General features: G+C 47.0%; 2 protein-coding genes across 3 annotated transcripts in view; one reads left to right on the top strand and one right to left on the bottom strand.

Moving 5' to 3' along the window:
• The window catches only part of EAF2 (ELL associated factor 2), a 222,075-nt gene extending 204,075 nt beyond the window's left edge, over positions 1 to 18,000 (bottom strand). The window contains exon 1 of one of the 2 annotated variants that reach the window (XM_078682450.1): positions 17,746 to 18,000. In XM_078682450.1, coding sequence (XP_078538576.1) covers positions 17,746 to 17,848 — 103 coding nt within the window. In that variant the 5' untranslated portion in view covers positions 17,849 to 18,000. The remainder of the gene's footprint in view (positions 1 to 17,745) is intronic. The other variant, XM_078682449.1, reaches the window with a different exon arrangement.
• A 731-nt stretch (positions 18,001 to 18,731) lies between these two features.
• Positions 18,732 to 23,112, top strand: part of IQCB1 (IQ motif containing B1) — a 378,653-nt gene continuing 374,272 nt past the window's right edge. Inside the window, exon 1 of the mRNA XM_078682448.1 lies at positions 18,732 to 18,898. The gene's annotated coding sequence lies outside the window, so the exon portion shown is untranslated. The remainder of the gene's footprint in view (positions 18,899 to 23,112) is intronic.

Raw genomic sequence — 23,112 nt, 5'->3', positions numbered from 1 at the left:
GGCTTGGAGCTCAGCGAAAATGGCCGCACTGTAGTGCAGCTCCGCCAGCCATCGAGGGACACTTGCTAATATCCTTGCCCAATACCCTAAAAGTGGGAAATCTACGAGCGAAGTTATTTTATTGCTGTCCTGCTGCTGCTGAGCCGCCTTATTGGGTCGCTCAAAGGGACAACACGGCGGTGAACTGACCCGCGCGGCGGCTCCAACGACTCGGCGGAAAATGGTGGCTTGAGGCGGGCGACGGAATCCAGGGGGAGAGAAGGCTGCTGTGTACGGGCGCTCCCGGAGGAAACAACAGCGAAGCTGAGTAAAAATAGTGCAGAGGGCTCTCCCCCCCTTCATCCCAGCAGGGAGTGCTACAGGCCGCAGCCCAGGCTACCGTGAGGCACAAGGGGACAATCTACAGACCTCTGGCTCGCGGGGGGACCAGAACCTAATTAATGGTGGGAGCGCTGGACCATAACAGAGGAGTGAAGACGGCAGACACAGTGGGCAGTCACCCGCAGGAATCGCAGGGCCCAGCCTTGAGCACAGCAAGGTATTAACGCCGGGGCTGCCAGGAACACGCAGCGTGGAGTTGGGGACACCGGGGAGTAATTGATACCGTGTGAGAAGACCACGGCGGAGTGCACGACTGGCGCCATTACTGGCCCCCCACATTGTGAAACTATAGACCGGTGTACGAAGGGGTATTATAGACACTGTTGTAGAGAGACCTCGGCGGACAGCACGAGACTGCAAGGGCGACGGTTGCCAGCGGCGAGAATACACAGAGGGATAGCCCTGCTGTCGCGGATCTGAGTGTGTGTGACCTCTGGCTTGTGACAATGGGGAAACCGGACAAAACGCAGCCGAAACTTTGAACTGCGCAAAGGGGGGCGTCAACGGCACGACTCGGCGCCAGACACGGAGCGCAGAGAAGCTGCGATGCAGAGCAACGATATTGCAAAAACGCTAGTGGCGATACAGCAAAGCTTACAGACTATTGACGGTAAGATAGAAGTGCTCACAGGCAGAATGGATGACTTCTCGTCGAAGTTGGACAAGCACGCAGTGAGATTGGATGAGGCGGAGCAGCGAATCTCAGATGCGGAGGATGGCCTGCAACAGGTCGCGGACAAGACTAATGAGTTCGCCAAACTGCTATCACCCCTGTTTGCGATCGAACGTGCACACAGATCGCTTGCGGCGAGGCCTCCGCCGGGAGCGACTCAGAGGCCGATAATAGCACGGGTGTTGAATTTTCGCGATAGAGACACAGTTCTGAAAATTTCCAGACAGAAGGGATCCATCACTCACCAGGGAAATGTGCTGTCTTTTTATCCGGACTTCACACCTGCGGTCCAAGCGGCCCGCAAAGAGTACCAAACAGTGAAAGAAATGCTGCAAAAGGAACAAATCCCATATGCCATGCTCTACCCGGCGAGATTGCGAATAGGCATGTATGACAAGGGTAAAATATGTGCGTCGCCCAAGCAGGCTATGGAGTACGCTAAGACGCTGCAGCGGAATCAAAGACAGACCAACGCAGCAGCCACCTCGGACATAGAGGAGTGACCTGCACGAAGGGTATAGTATGTATTATGAGAGACATTACTTACCAAGTGGCGGTATGAGACCAAGAGCGTCTGCGGGGGCGCTATGGACATGGGCGGGTGGGATACACATGAAGAGATTACCACGACAGGGGTAAGAGGGAACAATTGTGATTCGATGGCTCCCCTCCCTTACACAATCTGGGAGTGGTGGGAGCGGGCACGACCCCCAATGGGTAATCCCCAAATGGACTGCAAAGATCTTAAGTTACGGTTTGATGGGGTGTTTGAAGGGGGTCATGTCTTTAGCGATTGGGGTGTGCTGAAGTGGGTGGAGGGAGTGGGGGGGAAAGTTGTCAGAGTTTGCAGTGTTGGGGTACTTGAATGTACTTCTTCTATATGGCAAGTAAAAGGGGTGGAATGCATATTGTACGATTATTTGACTAAGAATCATCCAGGATGGGTAGCACCACTAACGTGAGGGGCGCAGTGTACAAGGCAATATCGTGGAATGTACGCGGCCTAAACACGCCACGGAAAATAAGACAGGTATTGGCGCAGTTGGACAGGCAGAATGCTTCGATAGCGCCGCTTCAAGAGACACATTTAACGGGGGTAACAGAAGCGCTAGAGTAGCGAAAAGATGGGCAGCGTACAGATTGGCGTCCTCCTACTCCTCATACGCAAGGGGTGTGCTAATTTTGGTAAAGAAGGGGGTGATATTTCAGGAACTGGACTCAGCAACTGACAAGGAGGGCAGATGGGCGATGGTGTTGGGGCAGTTAGGACATGTACAAGTCACAATCATAAACTTTTATGGACCAGTCGTGGACGACACGACTGCTTATTTGAATATGTACAGAGTACTACGGACATGGCCAGATACAGCGATATTATGGGGTGGGGATTTGAACACACATTTGGATCCCACATTGGACAAGTCGAATCCACTAGGGGTTAGAATGGGCAGGGTTGCCAAGTGTGTAAAAGATGGCATGCTAGAGTTTGGGCTACAGGACGCATGAGACATTCACAGACGCTGGCTGGCACACACATAACACCCGCGACAAACGGGTGGTCTAGATTAGATTACTGGCTAGTCAGTGAGGAAGTAAACTGCTGGGTGGCTGATGTCACTATTCTGCCCAGAACACTTTGTGATCACAACCCAGTAATGAGAACGATGAACATCCCCCAAAACCAGAGGCCGCCATTCACGTGGAGATTCCACGCAGAGGCCTTACTAGACCCTCTATATGCGGACAGGATTAGGAAGGGCATTGAGATGTATTTTGCAGAGAATGTGGGATCAGTGGACAGTGAAGGGACGCTATGGGAGGCATTCAAAGTCACGATTAGAGGGGCGTGTATTGGCACGACTGCTGGGATTTTGAAGGATATCCGCAATAGATTGCACAGGCTGGAGAGGAGATTGAGAGAGCTTGAAACACAGTATGATGCCGAGCATGATGCGCAGACGCTGATGGATATGCGAGAGGTGGTGGATGAGTATAATGAACTTGCAGACTCCGAGATTAAATACCAGTCCAAACGTTACATGGCCAGACGATATGGGGAAGGTGGACGACCGGGCAGATCACTAGCGGCCCAGCTAACGCGACGAGCCATGCAGCCTCCTATAGATCGTATAGTAGATGATGAGGGGGTGGGAGATTCGTTTAGGCGATTCTACGAAACACTATATACCTCCAGGGGCGACACTGGAGGTCAGGCTATAAATGACTATCTAGAGGACGTTGCATGCGCGTGGCTGTCCGATGCCCATAGGAAATACCTCAGTTTACCAGTTGATGAACAAGAGGTAGTGGCGGCTATTAAATCACTCCCGAATGGGAAGGCGCCTCGACCAGATGGGCTGACAGCAGAATTTTATAAAGCACATACTCAGCTCCTTGTACCCCATCTATTGGCAATGTATGCTGAGGCTTATGAAGATGGCAAGCTGCCCCCGTCACTTCGACAGGCGTTAATTATAACACTTTTGAAAAAGGACAAGCCACCGGAGAAGTGCGATTCGTATCGCCATTTATCGCTTATAAACATAGATGCTAAAATCTTAGCGAAGATTCTAGCCACCAGGTTGCAGCCACTGATGCCCCTGTTGGTCCTACCGGATCAGGCGGGCTTTATACCAGATCGGTCCACGTCTCTGAACTTACGCACCATATTTGCAATGCTGCATGTGTTAAACCCTGAACTCCAAGCATTTGCGGTGTTATTGGACGCCGCAAAGGCGTTTGATTCAGTGGAGTGGGGCTACATGATACATGTACTGCATAGAATGGGCTTCCCCGTTATGTTCGTCCGGTGGAAACAATTGCTCTACGTGGAACCTACGGCACGAGTCCGCATCGGGGGAAGACATGTCTGACCCACTACGAATAGGCAGAGGCACATGACCGGGGTGCCCGCTGTCCCCGTTATTATTTGCTATCGCCCTAGAACCTCTAGCGTGTAAGGTGCGCCAGTTACACAGTGCTGCGGCGTTGAAGTTCGATACTAGACCGGTAGGGATATCGTTATATGCTGACGATATGGTCCTGTATGTGCGTGAACCGGCAGTGTACCCATCACCACTATTGAGGGAATACATAAAGTTTGGCCTATATTCCGGATTAAGTATTAATTGGCAAAAATCAGTGGTTATTCCGTGGACTGCTGCTACCACATCCCCTGTGATGGAATACCCCCGAATATGGTCCGCAGAACCGGTGAAATACTTGGGAGTGTGGGTACACAGAGATCCGGAAGTGGTGATCACCGAAAATTATGGAGCAGCATACGATGCGATTACTACACAGGTGGATGGGATTGCCATTATCGCTAGCAGACAGGATTGCTGTTATAAAGATGGTCATTTTACCTAAGCTACTGTACCGGTTTTGTAACGTACCGGTCCCTTTGACGGCGCATTTTTTTAAGACAATCCAAACGCAACTCCTTAGACTAGTGTGGGGCGTGAAACAGCCACGTATAAGTTGGCGCACACTGGCGCTTCCTTACGATAAGGGAGGATTCAAGGTGCCGGATATATATCTGTATTATCTCTGCTGCCAAGCACAATATGCATATTACTGGTTTAAACACCATGCATTCACACCACACGTGGCAGTGGAGCAGGGAGATGCGGATCCCACACCACTGAAGGGCATACTGACACATGCTCGTAGACACAGGCCTAAAACAGAAATAAACACAATAGATATTACGATAGCGGCCTGGCAAGCCATAGGGCGGAGAACACACAAGCTTCCATTGTAGGCGCCCGCTTTACCTATACAGGGGCACGCTGCACTGTTGGTGGCACAAGATACGGGGTCGATTAAATCCCTACGAGATGTGGGAATAGTCACCATGGGGGACCTTTATACTGAGGGGACGTATATGTCGGGAGACGACCTAACATACATCGAGAACCCGACATTGTTGTTCAAGTTTACGTGTCACAGGTTGAGACAGGCCGTCAGAGCACATTACTCTGACTTTCCGGCAGAACCGGCGCAATCACTCGCGTTGCAGTTGGTCATAACAGCCCCCACGAAAAAGAAAATGATGACTAAATTGTATAAAGCGATTCAGGCGGACACCCCACGCTCAGCGGATGGGAGTCTGACGCGTTGGAATAATATTTTGGACCCCCCGCTCACAGAGGTAGAGTGGGAACGGGTATGCGCGATAACAGGGAAATTGACCCCCAACAGTAATTTGAGGATCATTCATTTAAAATATCTCCATCAGGTATACCACACTCCGCACAAGCTGTGGAAAATAGGATTGAGAGAAGAGGGGAAATGCAAGAGGTGTGGAGTCGAAAATGCGGGATTCATACACCTGGCTTGGGAGTGTTCCCAGGTGCATACATACTGGGATGAAGTGCTCACTAATGTGGCAAAGATGACAGGCATTGAGATGCATAACGACCCAGCGCTGTGCCTGTTGGGGCACGGGTCTGTAGCAAAAGGTGCACTGGACAAACTGATTCAGGTGGCGTTGCTACTGGCAAGACGGCGTGTGTTGTTCACTTGGGACAATTGTGGGGGGGGTTGGATCACTTGTCCTGCTAACCTGGGTTTTCAGGTTGCTGGAATGTCCTTTGGTAAAAAACCCTCATACACGTGAGTGGGTATTCTTGTTGGTAGCGGTATATCTTAGTTCTCCGCTATTGCACTCTCGTGTCTGCATAATCACGGGGTTAGTTGGTATGCATCCTCCGCCAGGAGGTAGTAACACGAGGTTAAAAGCAGTAGTGTCCAGTGACAAGTGGTGAATGTGAAGTTAAAATAACTCGGACAGCCAGATTGGATATTTATTATTCCGGATTCGAGTTAGTGGTGAAAATATAGACAGATATGCGTAGGGAGAAATATTGAGGTTCTCACGCTATCAATTTTCGTAAAGTTAAAAGGTCGACTAGTTTCAGCCCTAGTTGCCTGGGAGGTCGGTGGGCTTTCTTCAGGACCGGGTAATGTATGTGTGGCAAAGCGACATATTAGTCCTTTGCTGGTTGAAGGTCAATGTTGTGCCTGTGAATATAAATAATAAGGGTGACCTCGGTGAGGATGATGGGGCTATTATACAGTACGTACTGTGCAAATTAAAAACGATCAATACTTGTTCGCTCACCATTTACTGCTGGCAGTTGCCACAAACTCCTGTACCTGGTAACTAGTTTTGTCATGCCTTGTTTGTTATTAAAAACCGGGGCTCTTAATTGCTAGAGTTGCAGAGGGTTAACACACGGTTCATATTTACATATTAAGTGCCGATTATATCTACGAGGTGTCTATGGTACCATACATGTGTGGTTATTCTGTGACAATCATTCGATACTTTCACATACCTCCGCGCACTCCGTTCTGCGCTTCCACGGGTAACAGGGAGTCTGGGGGAAAAGGGCTCTTTCTAAAAATAGTAATAATGAGGGGTAACAGATTAGTTTATGGGGGTGTACTTAACTGTAGGCACCATTAGAGCTCCGTTCACGATGTTACCTGTAGCTCCACGCTTCCCGCACAACTTGTGCTGACTCTGCCGTCCTGTACCCGGTAGAGTTAGTTTACTTCCGGGATTATTTATTCATCTCTTGTAAGTATAGAGCTGGAAAAAAGACTCTGCTACTCTCTCCTGCGTTAGTGGGTATGTTTAAGGAGAAAATCTTTAAGGAGAAAATATTTGTCGACAATTCCCATCAATAAATTTAAATTAAATCGTATAAGTTCTCTTCATGTCATAATGTTCTTTAGTTCAATACGGTCGACGTTTGACTTCAGTGCTATGTATGGATTCATCTGTTCAGGCTGGCCCATGGAATATTATCGTTCAGACCTCGCACATCAGTCCCTAGTCTGTGTACCCACCTCTGTTCTTTTTCGAATAGTATTCGTTCCGCATTGTGGTCCTTGGTTTTCAAGGTTTCGAGAATGATCCATTGCAGATCATTCACTGTATGACCTTGTTCTAGATAATGTGTGGCCATCTTAGTCGTTGTCTTACGACATTTAACATTGCTGCGGTGCTCGCAGATTCTCTGTTTTGCTTTTCGGCATGTCATGCCTATGTAATGGAGATTACATGGGCATGTGATCATGTAAATTGCATGGCTTGTATTGCAATTAGTGTGGTTCCTCAATGTCCATTTTAGGTGCGGGAGGAGTTGTATTTCTTTTGTTGGTCTGGTTAATGGGCAGACCAAGCATGATCCGCATGGGAAATGTCCTGTGATCGGCGGGAGATTCCAAAGGGTACTTTGATTCTGTGATGTGCTCAGTCTTGGTCTGGTGTGGACTAGGAGGTCTTTCAGATTTCTGGTTCGTTTATTGGCAAATCGCGGTTTGGGACAGGAGATGCTCGCAGAAGTCAAGATGCGCCAGTGTTTGTTTATTATTTTCTTTATTTTGTTTGAGGCTGGGCTGTATGTTGTGACGCATGTGAGCAGATCTTCAGTGGCCCTTTTGGTTGTTTCTAAGAGTGCCTCCCGATTTTGATTTCTGGCTCTCTTTTTACATTTATTGATCACCTTTTTTGGGTATTGTCGGGCTTCCAGTTTTTTACAGAGGTCATTTGCTTGTGCCTTTTAGTCATCGGTCTTGCTGCAGGGCAGATTCTCCCTCAGGGGACGTGGATGGTAACTGTTAAAGGATAAGAGACTGTTCTTTGCAGTGGGTTTAAAGAAAGTTCTGGTATGGAGGTGGTCATGCTCAACGTAGATGGTTATGTCCAGAAAGTCTAGGTTTTTCTTATCGGCAGTGTATGTAAATTTTAACCATTCATCCTGTGCGTTCAGCCATGTGTGGAAATTTAACAGACTCTCCATGTCGCCTTCCCAAATGAGGAGTATGTTGTCTATGTCTAGACACTTTTAAGACAAAATGTGAAATATCGGAATTCTGCCGAAAATTGAAACTAAAAGCCTTTTTCAAGGACCGAGTACAACCAATAGCAGATGGTGATACATCACTAAGGCACAAATCGAAATTCTGTCCCATGAACTCTCAGGTACCAATAGAAATCATAACATTCGAGCAGGCTGTAATAAAGGAACTAGACAACTTGGGCGAACACACAGAAAAACCTTTCCAGAACATGACTAAGGCAGAACAAAAGGCCCTGTACGAACTGAAGCACGATGACGAAATCGTAATCAAACCGGCAGACAAAGGGGGAGGGGTAGTTCTCCTCACGAAAGAAGGGTATCATAAACAATGCCAGGATCTCTTAGCAGACCAGAAATACTACCAGATCATAACAACTGACCCAACACCAAGGCAACAACGAACAGTTGCCTTGATGGTAGAGGAAGCCGAAATCAACGGTTGGATTTCAAAAAAAGAAGGTGAGTTCCTGGTGACCAAGACACCCAGAACACCTTATTTCTACTCTCTACCTAAGACGCACAAAGCGCGTCTCCCACCATCAGGCAGACCCATTGTTTCCGGCATAGAGTCCGTCCTTGAACCTCTTTCTCAATTTGCCGACGAGTATTTGAAACCCCTCGTACAAAAAACTCCAACCTACTTGAAGGATACTAGAGACCTTCTAAATCACTTAACACAAGTAACCTACTCGGAAAGTACCATGATCCTTGTAGGGATGGATGTAGAAAGTCTCTACACGAGTTTGCCACAAGAGAAGACATTGAATACCCTGGAGAACCTACTTTTCAACATGGATTGGCATTTCAAAACCCCCCGCCACTTTGTCCTGGAGTGCTGTAGACTTGCACTGACCGAAAATTATTTCGAATATGAGACAACCTTGTACAGACAATGCCATGGGACCTCAATGGGCAGTACATTTGCCCCGAGCGTGGCAGGGCTCTATGTCAGCAACTTCGAGAAAATGGTCATCAACAACATAGACAACCTTTACCAACATCAAATCCATTTCTGGAAGCGTTACATAGATGACATACTCCTCATTTGGGAAGGCGACATGGAGTCTGTTAAATTTCCACACATGGCTGAACGCACAGGATGAATGGTTAAAATTTACATACACTGCCGATAAGAAAAACCTAGACTTTCTGGACATAACCATCTACGTTGAGCATGACCACCTCCATACCAGAACTTTCTTTAAACCCACTGCAAAGAACAGTCTCTTATCCTTTAACAGTTACCATCCACGTCCCCTGAGGGAGAATCTGCCCTACAGTCAGTTCCTCCGTTTACGGAGGAACTGCAGCAAGACCGATGACTATAAGGCACAAGCAAATGACCTCTGTAAAAAACTGGAAGCACGACAATACCCAAAAAAGGTGATCAATAAATGTAAAAAGAGACAGAAATCAAAATCGGGTGGCACAGTTAGAAACAACCAACAGGGCCACTGAAGAAGATCTGCTCACATGCGTCACAACATACAGCCCAGTCTCAAACAAAATAAAGAAAATAATAAACAAACACTGGCGCATCTTGACTTCTGCGAGCATCTCCTGGCCCAACCCGCGATTTGCCAATAAACGAACCAGAAATCTGAAAGACCTCCTAGTCCACACCAGACCAAGACTGAGCACATCACAGAATCAAAGTACCCTTTGGAATCTCCCGCCCATCACAGGACATTTCCCATGCGGATCATGCTCGGTCTGCCCATTAACCAGACCAACAAAAGAAATACAACTCCTCCCGCACCTAAAATGGACATTGAGGAACCACACTAATTGCAATACAAGCCATGCAATTTACATGATCACATGCCCATGTAATCTCAATTACATAGGCATGACATGCCGAAAAGCAAAACAGAGAATCTGCGAGCACCGCAGCAATGTTAAATGTCGTAAGACAACGACTAAGATGGCCACACATTATCTAGAACAAGGTCATACAGTGAATGATCTGCAATGGATCATTCTCGAAACCTTGAAAACCAAGGACCACAATGCGGAACGAATACTATTCGAAAAAGAACAGAGGTGGGTACACAGACTAGGGACTGATGTGCGAGGTCTGAACGATAATATTCCATGGGCCAGCCTGAACAGATGAATCCATACATAGCACTGAAGTCAAACGTCGACCGTATTAAACTAAAGAACTTTATGACATGAAGAGAACTTATACGATTAATTTAAATTTATTGATGGGAATTGCGAACAAATATTTTCTCCTTAAAGATTTTCTCCTTAAACATACCCACTAACGCAGGAGAGAGTAGCAGAGTCTTTTTTCCAGCTCTATACGTACAAGAGATGAATAAATAATCCCGGAAGTAAACTAACTCTACCGGGTACAGGACGGCAGAGTCAGCACAAGTTGTGCGTGGAGCTACAGGTAACATCGTGAACGGAGCTCTAATGGCGCCTACAGTTAAGTACACCCCCATAAACTAATCTGTTACCCCTCATTATTACTATTTTTAGAAAGAGCCCTTTTCCCCCAGACTCCCTGTTACCCGTGGAAGCGCAGAACGGAGTGCGCGGAGGTATGTGAAAGTATCGAATGATTGTCACAGAATAACCACACATGTATGGTACCATAGACACCTCGTAGATATAATCGGCACTTAATATGTAAATATGAACCGTGTGTTAACCCTCTGCGACTCTAGCAATTAAGAGACCCGGTTTTTAATAACAAACCAGGCATGACAAAACTACAGACTAGTTACCAGGTACAGGAGTATGTGGCAACTGCCAGCAGTAAATGGTGAGCGAACAAGTATTGATCGTTTTTAATTTGCACAGTACGTACTGTATAATAGCCCCATCACCCTCACCGAGGTTACCCTTATTGTTTATATTCACAGGCACAACATTGACCTTCAACCAGCAAAGGACTAATATGTCGCTTTGCCACACATACATCACCCGGTCCTGAAGAAAGCCCACCGACCTCCCAGGCAACTAGGGCTGAAACTAGTCGACCTTTTAACTTTACGAAAATTGATAGCGTGAGAACCCTAATAATTCTCCCTACGCATATCTGTCTATATTTTCACCACTAACTCGAATCCGGAATAATAAATATCCACTCTGGCTGTCCGAGTTATTTTAACTTCACATTCACCACTTGTCACTGGACACTACTGCTTTTAACCTCGGGTTACTACCTCCTGGCGGAGGATGCATACCAACTAACCCCGTGATTATGCAGACACGAGAGTGCAATAGCGGAGAACCAAGATATACCGCTACCAACAAGAATACCCACTCACGTGTATGAGGGTTTTTTACCAAGGGACATCCCAGCAACCTGAAAACCCAGGTTAGCAGGACAAGTGATCCAACCCCCCCCCCCACAATTGATTCATAACATTACGTTCCAAGGAAAGTGGTTGGATCCAACTCTTTTTTCCTTCTCCCCACCTTATGATTTATGAGTTCACTTGGGACAGCAAACGTTCTCCTAAGGTATCGGGCTGGCTAAAAGATATGGTGTTCTGCAGAAACCAGCTTGAGACATATGCGGAAGAGTTGCCTGTGAAGTCGAAACCTAAAGACATATGGGCCCGCTGCGCGAATACCTGCAGGCCTGCTGTGCTGAACAGTCAGGGGACGATGAGTAAATGCTGGAAAGAGAGGGATGAGAGGTGGTCTGTCCTGGGGAAGTGTGGATCAGAACTAATACCAGAAAATGAGCTAGGGGGATGAGGTGTGATGGATGAAAGTATGTACGTATGTGAGACGTTCCCCCGAATGTGACTAGAACGTGATAGGAAAGTACGAGGAGTGTACGGTAATGTGCCCTGTTGAGTTTGCTCTACGTTTACACAGTTGACGTGTGCACACTGGCTAATGATTGCTACACAAGGTCAACAGGTATTTAAGTTGTAAAGGTTGATAAAAAAGTTGAGTTTAACACATGCCTGCAGAGCATAGGTTGCGCTGTGCCCTCTCTCCCTGTAAGATGCACTGAAGTCATACTGCAATGAGAAGGATGGGCATAAAAGCGATGTGGGAGAGGGGGGGGATGCGCAGATATGGTGCAGGACACCAGGCTGGCACAGTAAATGCTGATTTCATACGCGGCCGGCCCTATGTGGTTGTAGGCGGCATGCTGTGTTAATCAACGGCTTGGAAGCCAATACACCGTGACAGAACGCAAAGATCGAATTGTGAGCTGCCGGCCACGAAGTGGATGTAGGCGCACAGCTGTGTTACCTGCTAAACTATAAATAAAGATTTTTTTTGAAGACTCTAAAAAAAAAAAAAAGAAAGAAGTTACTAAGCTTGCGGGGCTGCCTGAACCACTGCCACCTACGTGGGAGTAGTGCGGAGAATTGAGAATACTAGTAGCACTCTTGATTAGTGGTGTTTGAGCCAGAGACGTTTCTATTTGTGCATCTACCGGAGCTTCTAGTGACGCTGACAACTGGTCTAATAGGGCCTCCTGCTCGAGGTCTAGTGTAGTACACCGCCTTTGCACCTTGAGTGGAGATTATAGCTCCGAAGATTTTAGAGAGCTTGGCTGGGTCTCAGTTCCATGAGGAGGGGGAAGTTGTATGGATTAGCACGGTTGTTGTAAAGCAATTATTTTGAGAGGTCCTCATATTTAGGTCGCAGTCTTGACAGAGTGTGAGGTGGGAGTTTACACGCCTGAGTTTACCCCTGTGAGCTCCGCAGGCACCGGGCTCATTAGAGGCAACCTGCTTAGGGATAGTGAATGCCTCATACTCTCCTTTGGGCTTTTCATGAGGTGAGAACGAGGGCTGATGGTTTGTGTAACTTTTTAAGTAGCTTTGAATTCGACCCCGGGGATTTGGGGTGAGGCGGGGCAGGGTGGTGGAGGCGGCGTGATATTTGAACCTTCTTTTGTGGGGCTGCTCTTCAGATGAGTTCCGGGTTCCATCGCTGGATGAGTTTGTGATTGTGGTTGGATAGCACCCGAGGTCTCGGATTCCTTGCTATCCCAGCTCCCCTCACACTTTCCCTCAAATTCTGGGCTCAGCTGCTGTCTCTCTTGGTGCAGGCACAGGCTCTTAGTGGGTTGGTCTGTTTGTCTATTTCTGGACGGATTTCTCTTTTTGGCAATGCTGTTAACCGTGCTACTGTGCCAAGAACGAAGTGTTGCGCTGCTGTTTTTGCCACTGTTTGTTAGAGGCTGATAGAAGCCCCTTTTCAGAGCCTTGAGACCTTGGGACTATCTGGAGAATTAGGCTCAGAACCTGAGTAACTGTTGCTGAAAAGAAAAGGGAGGCTGAGGGGGGTGGTGGACAGGAAGGATGAGCTGAAGATGGACTGGGGGCAAGCTGGAGCAGGTTTTGCACAGACCCTCCCGGTGTCAGCCAGCCAACTACCTCCTGTTTTCCTAACTGCAGGAGCGGCTGGTGGTGATCCTTGAGGCACGCTGCGCCTGGCTTGCAATCCTTTGCCTCCCTGGGCAGGATACTGGCGGGGCGGTGCGCCGAAGATCCACCCCCCCCCGCCACTCTTGAAGCATAGGTGTAGCTCCCATGGGCCTGGTGTTTTCTGCTGATTTCTACCACAACTTAAAAAGCGGCAACGCCAGCATGAAGAGCAACAGTGTGTTGCGCTTTGTGGAGCTAGAAGCGAGTGGGGCCAATCACTCAGCAGCCGCCGTCCGACGGCAACCGCACTCCCTGGGCTATGGCCGGCTCAGCCCCTTGTGCTGCCTAGAAGCAGACCGAGAAGTGCTGGATTGTACTGATCCGATAGGTGTGGGCGGCTGGTGGATCCAGGTGATGAAGCTCGGCGCTGCCCGCAACTCAGAGAAGCCGGTAGGCCGCCTGCGGAAAGAAAAGTTGGCAAAGCCACGGTATTGAGCCGGGCCTAGCTCCTACATGGCTCCTTCTCCTGCCTAGCACGTTGTACGTTCTACCACAGAGTTTTCCATTATATTTTCTATAACAATAAGTCCACTTCCAATGAGGACCAGTGAAAGGTGCAGTATATTTTGAATTTGTATTTTGCCATTTAAGGGAAAGCTTTGTTCACAGGAAACAAAGCGGTAACACTGGTGGGTCTCAGAGTATTGACATTTTAAATTTTGAAGATGGTTAGGAAATAAGTAGTGGAGGGCAGCCTAGCCTGCTGGTTTGCTGTTTTTGCGAGTGGTTTAAAACTGAATTAGCACTGTGCCCAGAAATGATCTGGTACCTATGGAAAGCAAAAGGCCAGAAGCTACAAAAATCGTACCTATCCTGTGAGAGAAGGGGCTTGGTAAGTTATCAAAGAGTAGGTTCACATAAAACACGTATTCCCAGCCCAACATTTCAATTACTATAAGCACAATGGAGTGTGCCATACAGTTATGCACTAGAAGGTTGACGGGACTAACGTTATAGCTTAAGGTAAACTGATTTCAGTTTAAGGCCACAAAGGCTTGAGGTAATTGACTGGGTAGAATGTACAGAAGAGCTTAGAGAAAGGACATAAATCAAGGGGCGTGCATGAAATGTTCAGAAAAGCCCCTCAATTTCCTGAATAATGTCCTGATAACCCTGCATTTAAAAGACCCTTAAAACACACAGAGTGAAGAAAAATGCATGGGTGTGAAACTAAGTAATGTGGAAACAGATGTAAAGCAACTGAAACTCAAGATTGTAAACAAAATCCAGGAATATTTTTTTTTTAAATGAACATTAAGTAGCAAACTCCTTTAATGACTTCACTACTGCCATGTATTCAATTCTGTCTACTTTGCTCGAATTTCCCTTTAACTGTCCTTGGGTCAACTATGCTTAAACCTTAGCAGCTAAATATAGGAACTAACTCTGAGGACCGAAAGAGAACCTAATTAGGGAGAAGAGGGATACTGTTCATATAAATGAGCAACACACAAACCAGCTACACAAACTTATAAAGGTAACAACATTTCTAGCAGGCCCTTCAATTGATTCTGCAACAGTTCACTTATTTTAATTCACAGATTAATAATCGAACTAAAGGACTGAAAATTAATCCAACTTAATCATTCAGTCTCTCAGAATAGAAAAGACATTACAGCTCATGTAAGCCCATGCGCCAACACACCTTGCAGGCAAAGATATGATTACCACTCACTACTGTGCTGCTCTATTAACAGAAACCTGCCTCACCCCCCCCACCTTTCGACCTAAACACCCTATTTCCATGTAACTATACCATTTAAGCACAAAAACCACAACACATATTTAGACTAAGGCTTACCATCATCCATAAAACATGCAGGCTATACACGTTACAGGAATTTGTTACCTTTCTCTGTGTGTAGCCCATGCTCTCTCTCTCGCTCTCTCTCTGCAGCACAAACTGCAATCTTCCACCTGATATACAGACATCTCTGCACAAACGAAATATTCCTTGAAGAAATCACAGACCAAAGTGACACCATCAACCACTTACACAACACTGTGGAAACTTCAACCACCCACAAGACCGGGCCAGAAAAAAAGCCAAGACATGTTGCCCAAGCTCCTCAACACTGTAAACTTCAATCAACATAAAGGCGACACCATCAAAATGCTAGTTACTTTCCATGTCAGTATGCTCTATTGCGTTGCTCTGGAATGTTTTAGATAATGCAGTGGCCATTCAACTGCAATAACAAATAGGTGCAAAGCAGCTACTAGACAACTGTCTGTACAGCTTCCAGTCATGTTGAAGCCCTGAATCAACTACCATCATAATAGTGGATGATGCCTTCAAGGTCACATTTTGGGAGTCCCCTACCTTTTGGTAGTTCCAGATCTCTGAATAACTACCATAGCATTGATCGACATGACACAATAAAGATATTTGCCAGATGTCACAGATTCAAGACCACTGTATTTTAGTGGTACACTACATATATCATTGACCATCAACTATTTATCCATACGACTACATTAAAATTTCAGAAACCTGAAGTGACCTATTTAAAGCCCAAGGGCCAGTCAGATTCTTCCTAGTCAACCTCAATCAAAGTACATTAAGAAGTTGAGCACAGCCAGTCTTATCTGAGAGTCTTGTCGGTCAATGGGATCCACGGTCCAAACAGATATCAACTGCTTACTTCAACGTAAAGAGTGAGTTGTCCACATTTTCTTTGAATGCCCGGACTATCGTGCGCCACGGATTCGTTGGCTCAAACCACTCTGTAGACTGCTGGGCATTCGTCAGTGTATAGTGGCAATGCGCATTTTAAAGACTGACACATCCCCCGTGATTGTATGTGCTGTGTCAAAATTCCTGAAATGCGCTTGGTTGATTCGCAATAGAAGGCTTTCCTTGTCAATTTAATCCTTGTTTTAATATGTCTAGTCAACTTTTGTACTTATTTTTATCAATTGTGTATAAAATTGTATATGTCATTTTTACATACTGTATTTTTGTATTGCTTGTATGGTATTTGCATACCGAAATAAAGCCTATCAATCAGTAAATCCAATATGAGAGAAAGAGAGCGCGAGCACATCACCGACAGCAGCAGACATTGCCAAATCCAGGGCTGTCTGGCACACAACTATGAACAATTAAACTCCTCCCGATTCCAAGTTGAAATTCCTAACTTCACCATCGGCTGCAACAACCAGGAAACATTGGCAAAAAAAAAAAAAAAGTTGCACGCTTTTAACAGATTTCATAACCAAAATTCGATTCACCACAAACCAAGTACAAGTTCCTGCCACACTGGATAATACAAAACTCTGCCTACTTATAGCCAGCCCCATATAGGGGAAAAAAACGGGTCCCGTTAAATAGAAATGTCAACGATCATGAACTCATCAGCAAATAACTAAAGAAACGTCACCACGTCACGCTGTCCAAGTAAATTTGATGACGATCCTGCGGGCCAGTATTAGCTACACGACGTGCTTCCTGCATCACATAAAACTGCTTCAAGTATTAATTCATCGTATTACTTGGAAGAAAAACAAACTTACAAGAGGACGGTAAAATGCAAAAATCCAAGAAACGACCACGCTTTATTGCAAGAAATGGAAGGGGAACAAATGGAAAATTAAACTCTAAATAACATAATAGCATACATAATTACTTATTTCATTTCAGCGCACATCGAGCGTGGCCTATTACTTCTGAAATTTGGAAAAAAATAATTGACAACTTTTGAAAGTGCATCTCTTGTAGCACTGTTAATCACCCAACTTGTAAGGGTCCGAGACTCAGCCAAAGAGACACACGTTCACATTCATTGCCAGATCATAGCCTCTTCTAAGAACGCTCTGAATACAAACCTCGCACGATCTGTATGTACAACGTAGTGTTACTTCTAGTCTCAGTTTGCGTTTTGAGATTAATACCATAAACGCCAATAGACCTGATTCTAACGGGAGACTCACGATTTTTAAAGCATGAAATGGCTTTATTATGGCAGTGAAATTGCCTCTGCTTCAATAGCAGTCAATGGGAGAAATATATTCTCCCGAATTTTTATTTTTTAAATCTCGGTGTCTAAAATGTTGGCATGTATGTAATACTTAAATCGTGCTTATCCAGAGACAAACGTGGCTAATAAAGGGTTGTTAAACTGTTTAATCCGAACTAATTCTAAACGATACCGATATAGTGTCTCACCATATTTACACCAAATGCATGCGGTGCAGTAAGTAGTAGCATCGAACAAACAGTTTATGACATTAACGCATGTGTGCTGCGCTAAAGATACAAAACAATACAAAGTTTCAAAAGTAACCGAGGAACCCTTTGCGGGGAACAAGGCGCGTCGGTTAACCCTCTTCCTCGCTATGTCACCCTTTCCTCCAACCACCCGTCACAGGACAGACTGGCTTTCTGCCGGGTTCTTACATCGGATGGTGTGGAAGCCACAGCGTGGCTGCTTCTCGAAGCTCTCTCCAAGTTTCAGGGCTCTCTCCTTGCTGTCGAAGATGGGGAAGGCTGCGCCATTCATCCTCCGACCCGGCACCCGCTGTCAACGATTACCATCTGTTGAACGCAAAAGAGAGGAAGGTGGGGGTAGCGAAGTCTGCCAAGAAAACTTTCCCTACTCAGCAGACAGGCGCGCGCACTGTGTGGTTGGGAGAATGCCGGGCTCGTGCGTTTGGGTTCCCAACGGCATATACACGTGTTTGTGAAACTAATAGTCAACTCCTTGTCAGCGTGGCGGACATCTTTTGTGGTCTAATCAAAGAAGTGAATCGTATCTCCTGAATGTTCTTGTATTTTCAACGTCAGCAAACACAGAGTCAACGAGCGCTAATTTACCAGCATTCGTTGATACAGTATTGGGAATCTTTCATTTGAACTGCCGGGGGTTTTGCACCATAATGAAGCGTTTGCGTGCTTTCACAAGAGCGCCCCAAGACCATCTTTAAACGGTATACTTTGTAGATTTTGTCGAACCACCACGAAGACGTGGCTAATAAAAGTTAATTGTCTGAAACGGTTTGAAGTCATTCTATATTAATACAATCTGGAAGATCCGTAGAAGGAATTATTTGGAAAACTTTTAGAAAAGTGTGAAGTTATCTGTCACGTGTAGTTTTCTCTGAATAACAACTGGGAGTTTCTAGCTCATCAGGACGCGGAAGCCACCCTGGTAGTAGGTCTTCACTCGTTCAGGAGCATTCAGTGACAGACGCGGCGTGGCATGAGATCACTTTTATCTGTGACGTTTAAGATGCTGTCGTGGACAGTCTTTTTATTTCTATTTGAAAACTCATTGTCCTTAAAGCACCGGAACCGCGCAAATAAGAAAGATCTTTTCGACTGCTGCAGCTGTAGCCTGTTTTAGCGAGATGTCAGAACCCCGTCCTCAGACTAGTTTCTCTTACCTAACATGGCCGCCGGTTGTTCCAAATGTTAGTGCGTGCCCTAGTGTTTTGAGACGCGTAGCCCGCCAGAGTCGCCCGTTGCTAGGGCCTGTTGGTATCATAGGACTGGTGAAGGAAGAAAGGGCGAGTGGGCGACTCATCTTCCCGTTTTTAATTGAAAAAATAAGGTAACTTGAAATTCCTCATTGCAGTCTGTTTGGTACTATTGGAGAGACCACTGCAATGCAATTGTTATTTATTTTGCGAACGTACTTTTTTGCTTCGTGTACTAATTCATTCCTTTGTAGAGAAATCGTCAATATTTTTCAGATTCCGATATTATTCGCTCTCCAAGGATGGCCTTTCAAACGGCTATTGATTTTTTTTAGTTTTTCCTCTAAAACAATTGATACAATACATACCTTGAGATGCTTTCTGTCACCGGGCTTCGTCCATTGGTCTGTTTACGACCAAAGCATGAGGCATGGTTCTGCCGACTTTACCCATTGGCTCAGACGTTAGTCATTTGCAAATCTGTGTTTTTAGGGCGAGGCCTCCGCCCACGTAAGTGGGAGGAGTTTCGAGATCCTAATGTTAAAGAAGAGAAAAAAAAAGTATCTCCTAGGGCTTTGGCGAGACACATTCCACACATTCCTTAGAGTGTTCTGTCATCTGGCCAGTGATTCGTCTTCGTTGTGGTGTCGTTTTAATAGGCTTGAAGTGATAGGGTAAATGTAGTTTTCGGACGCCATGTTGGGCATTTTTCGTGCGTGCTCGCGCAAAGAAGTACATTAATTATAATTAGGAGCTGTCAGGGTGCCTCCGTAAGTGAATCCAGATGGCCGGGCGCGTTCACCATTCAGCAGCGCTCCGCGCGCTGCTGCTGCATGCCAGGCCGGGAAAGGGCTTCATTAGCCTCACTCATCCGGCGCTGAGACAGCAAGACACGGGGGCCCACGCCCCCCTCCCTCATCGGTATCGGCGAAGCTCGGCCCACCCTGCCTACCACTTGCCATGCAAACGAGAAGCACCAGTATCGAACGACAACCCTCCTGCTTCTGGGCGCTATCGAAATACAGACGTTACTTTGGTGCAGTTGATGGCGACAGAACAGCCCAGCTGCCCCCTCGTGAGCTGGGTACTAGTGAGACTGCACCCTCGTGAACTGTGCAATAGTGAAACTTTGCTACAGCTGTGGCGACCAGCGCAGCTGCCCCCTCGTGTGCTCCGTGGCGTACAATCACCTGGTGGTTAGTTGGCATGGTTTGTTCATTCGTTCTGTCGCTTGTGACTGGAGCTGACCATGCCGCTGGTGAACAGCGCAGCTGCGCTCCCTACTGGCAGATATTAGTGAAACTGTGAGTAGCTGATGACGCGTGGTGCACGTTCACCAATTTCCATCTACACTGTGTCAGCGCGTAGAAATCCTCACCGGTGAGTGGTGCCACTACAAATCCTTGACTGAATGTCTGTCAGGAATGTAGTGACTGCGGGTCGTGTAGATTCGAGGAGGGCAAAGGTCACGTACTCAATGAGAGGTGGCAGCGGCTGAAGGCACGGAGTACAGCGGCTCCACTGTGTGGTCTGAGGCGCACTGAGCCCACAAGCACCTACCTCTTTTCCAATGGGTGAGAGTTTTGACTGACTGGTGTCAAACAGAGCAGCTGCACCTCAGCCTTCGGGCACAATTAAAGTTTTTTCGTCGTGTATGAAGCCAAAAACAAACACAAAGCGCCTAATTTGGGCTGGGTGCGTTTAAACCTCAAAGGGCACCGGCGAACACAAAGCACGGCTGCGTGACAATGTGAAAGCGACGACATTTTGTCATGTTGTGGCCCGAGTTTGCATCCTGGGGGGTTTTAAAGCTCTCTCCGCACCTTTACAAATTGAAATAAACGGACGGGGGTTTGCCCAAGATCACAACGTGTGGCCGAGGCTACCAGAGGCTCGCCATGCGTCCTCGACGCCACGAAGTAGGAGCCCCGTTGATGGTGGGATGCGCGAGTGACTACGTTTAAGCGCCTCGAAGCCCCTCGCCATCCTCATATAGGAGCTTCCAGGGCCCAGTACATATGTCTATAGGATAAGGCTGCCGAGGGGCCCTAGACCTCCCCCCTGAGGGTGAGTATAGCGCCCTCGCTTGAGCCTCTCCCGCCAAAAGTTGGGCGCTGCCCTCCACCGACCACCCGCCCCCTGTCCACCCGCTGTCACACCCGCAGATGAGAGCAACCGCCGCCGCGAGACTCCCCACCCTCCCTCCAGGCAGCGGCATTTTATTGTAGCGCCTTGAAGCAGGCCGGTATTCTGTATACATTCCCCATTTACTGCACGCGCAGTCCAGCTTCACTTTGAAAAGGGCGCCTCAGGTCACTCTCGAAAGACAGAACCACCAGTTTCTGCGTACCATCAAAGAGAAAATACCAAGTGCCCCGCCCCTACCCCCCCCATACCCAAGTTGGAAGCCATCCACACCATGGTGTTATGGGAAGGGAGGAGCATTAATAACTTTCAGCTGCCTTTGAAATACAGAACTGTCTTATTCTGGGCGCAATCCAGGCAGTTTGAGGGTTAAATTCAGCTGTTCTTTTTCAACACGTTCTGGCAGGCACCCAGCTCTGTATTTATAATACCTACACGAACAACTCCTGCTCTCATACAATGTACTTAAAACCAACATAATTCCACGGCATTTTAGACGTATTTATTTGTGAAGGCTGGGAAAGGATTAGTAATGTTGAAGAAAAAAACAAATTTACATAAACGCAGCATTTACATTCTTAAGTTTATGCCTTGCAAGGAGGCAAAGATGGCCATTTGTGCCAAACCGAGAAGTTGATTTAACTAGAGTAGTGGGCATGGCTTCTGGGCTTATTATTCTATGTTCCTAATTTTAATTTCGAGCCGTGCACGACGAGTGCGAGTTGTGCAGCACGTTCTAAACATGGGTGTCCAAAGTAGGCCCAAGGGGCAAAACCGCGCCAGATTTTAAGGCAACAAAGGTAAAATGATTTTATATGCAATTGATCAGAATCAAACTCTTTTACCTGGTTAGCAGTTAAACTAACAAACTTCCATGAATCCGGCTTATGGACAAATGCTGAACGCCACTGCTGCACATATTTGACCCACTGTTAAAATCAGTTTTTGATCTTTATTTGGGGTAGGAGGGCTTTTGACAGTGAGTGCAGAGTGACAGCAAGTGACAATGAATGCAAAGTGACAGCAAGTGACAGTGAATGCAGAGTGACAGCAAGTGACAGTGAATGCAGAGTGACAGCAAGTGACAGTGAGTGCAGAGTGACAGCAATTGACAGTGAGAGCAGAGTGACAGTGACTGCAAACTGAGTGCAGAGTGACAGTGACTGCAGACTGAGTGCAGAGTGACAGTGAGGGCTGAGTGACAGTGAGGGCTGAGTGACAGTGAGGGCTGAGTGACAGTGAGTGCAGAGTGACAGTGAGTGCAGAGTGACGCAGAGTGACAGTGAGTGCAGAGTGACAGTGAGTGCAGAGTGACAGTGAGTGCAGAGTGACACTGATTGCAGAGTGACAGTGAGTGACACTGATTGCAGAGTGACAGTGAGTGCAGAGTGACAGTGAGTGCAGAGTGACACTGATTGCAGAGTGACACTGATTGCAGAGTGACACTGATTGCAGAGTGACAGTGAGTGCAGAGTGACAGTGAGTGCAGAGTGACAGTGAGTGCAGAGTGACACTGATTGCAGAGTGACAGTGAGTGCAGAGTGACACTGATTGCAGAGTGACAGTGAGTGCAGAGTGACAGTGAGTGCAGAGTGACAGTGAGTGCAGAGTGACAGTGAGTGCAGAGTGACACTGATTGCAGAGTGACAGTGAGTGCAGAGTGACACTGATTGCAGAGTGACACTGATTGCAGAGTGACACTGAGTGCAGAGTGACACTGAGTGCAGAGTGACACTGAGTGCAGAGTGACAGCAGAGTGACACTGATTGCAGAGTGACACTGAGTGCAGAGTGACACTGATTGCAGAGTGACACTGATTGCAGAGTGACACTGAGCGCAGAGTGACACTGAGCGCAGAGTGACACTGAGCGCAGAGTGACACTGAGCGCAGAGTGACAGTGAGTGCAGAGTGACAGTGAGTGCAGAGTGACAGTGAGTGCAGAGTGACACTGATTGCAGAGTGACAGCAGAGTGACAGTCAGTGCAGAGTGACACTGATTGCAGAGTGACAGCAGAGTGACAGTGAGTGCAGAGTGACACTGATTGCAGAGTGACAGTGAGTGCAGAGTGACAGTGAGTGCAGAGTGACAGTGAGTGCAGAGTGACAGTGAGTGCAGAGTGACAGCAGAGTGACACTGATTGCAGAGTTACAGCAGAGTGACACTGATTGCAGAGTGACAGCAGAGTGACACTGATTGCAGAG

This window comes from Lissotriton helveticus, chromosome 3_1 (assembly GCF_964261635.1).
Source record: "Lissotriton helveticus chromosome 3_1, aLisHel1.1, whole genome shotgun sequence".
Lineage (NCBI taxonomy): Eukaryota > Metazoa > Chordata > Amphibia > Caudata > Salamandridae > Lissotriton > Lissotriton helveticus.
This window is presented reverse-complemented; position numbering and strand designations above follow the sequence as displayed.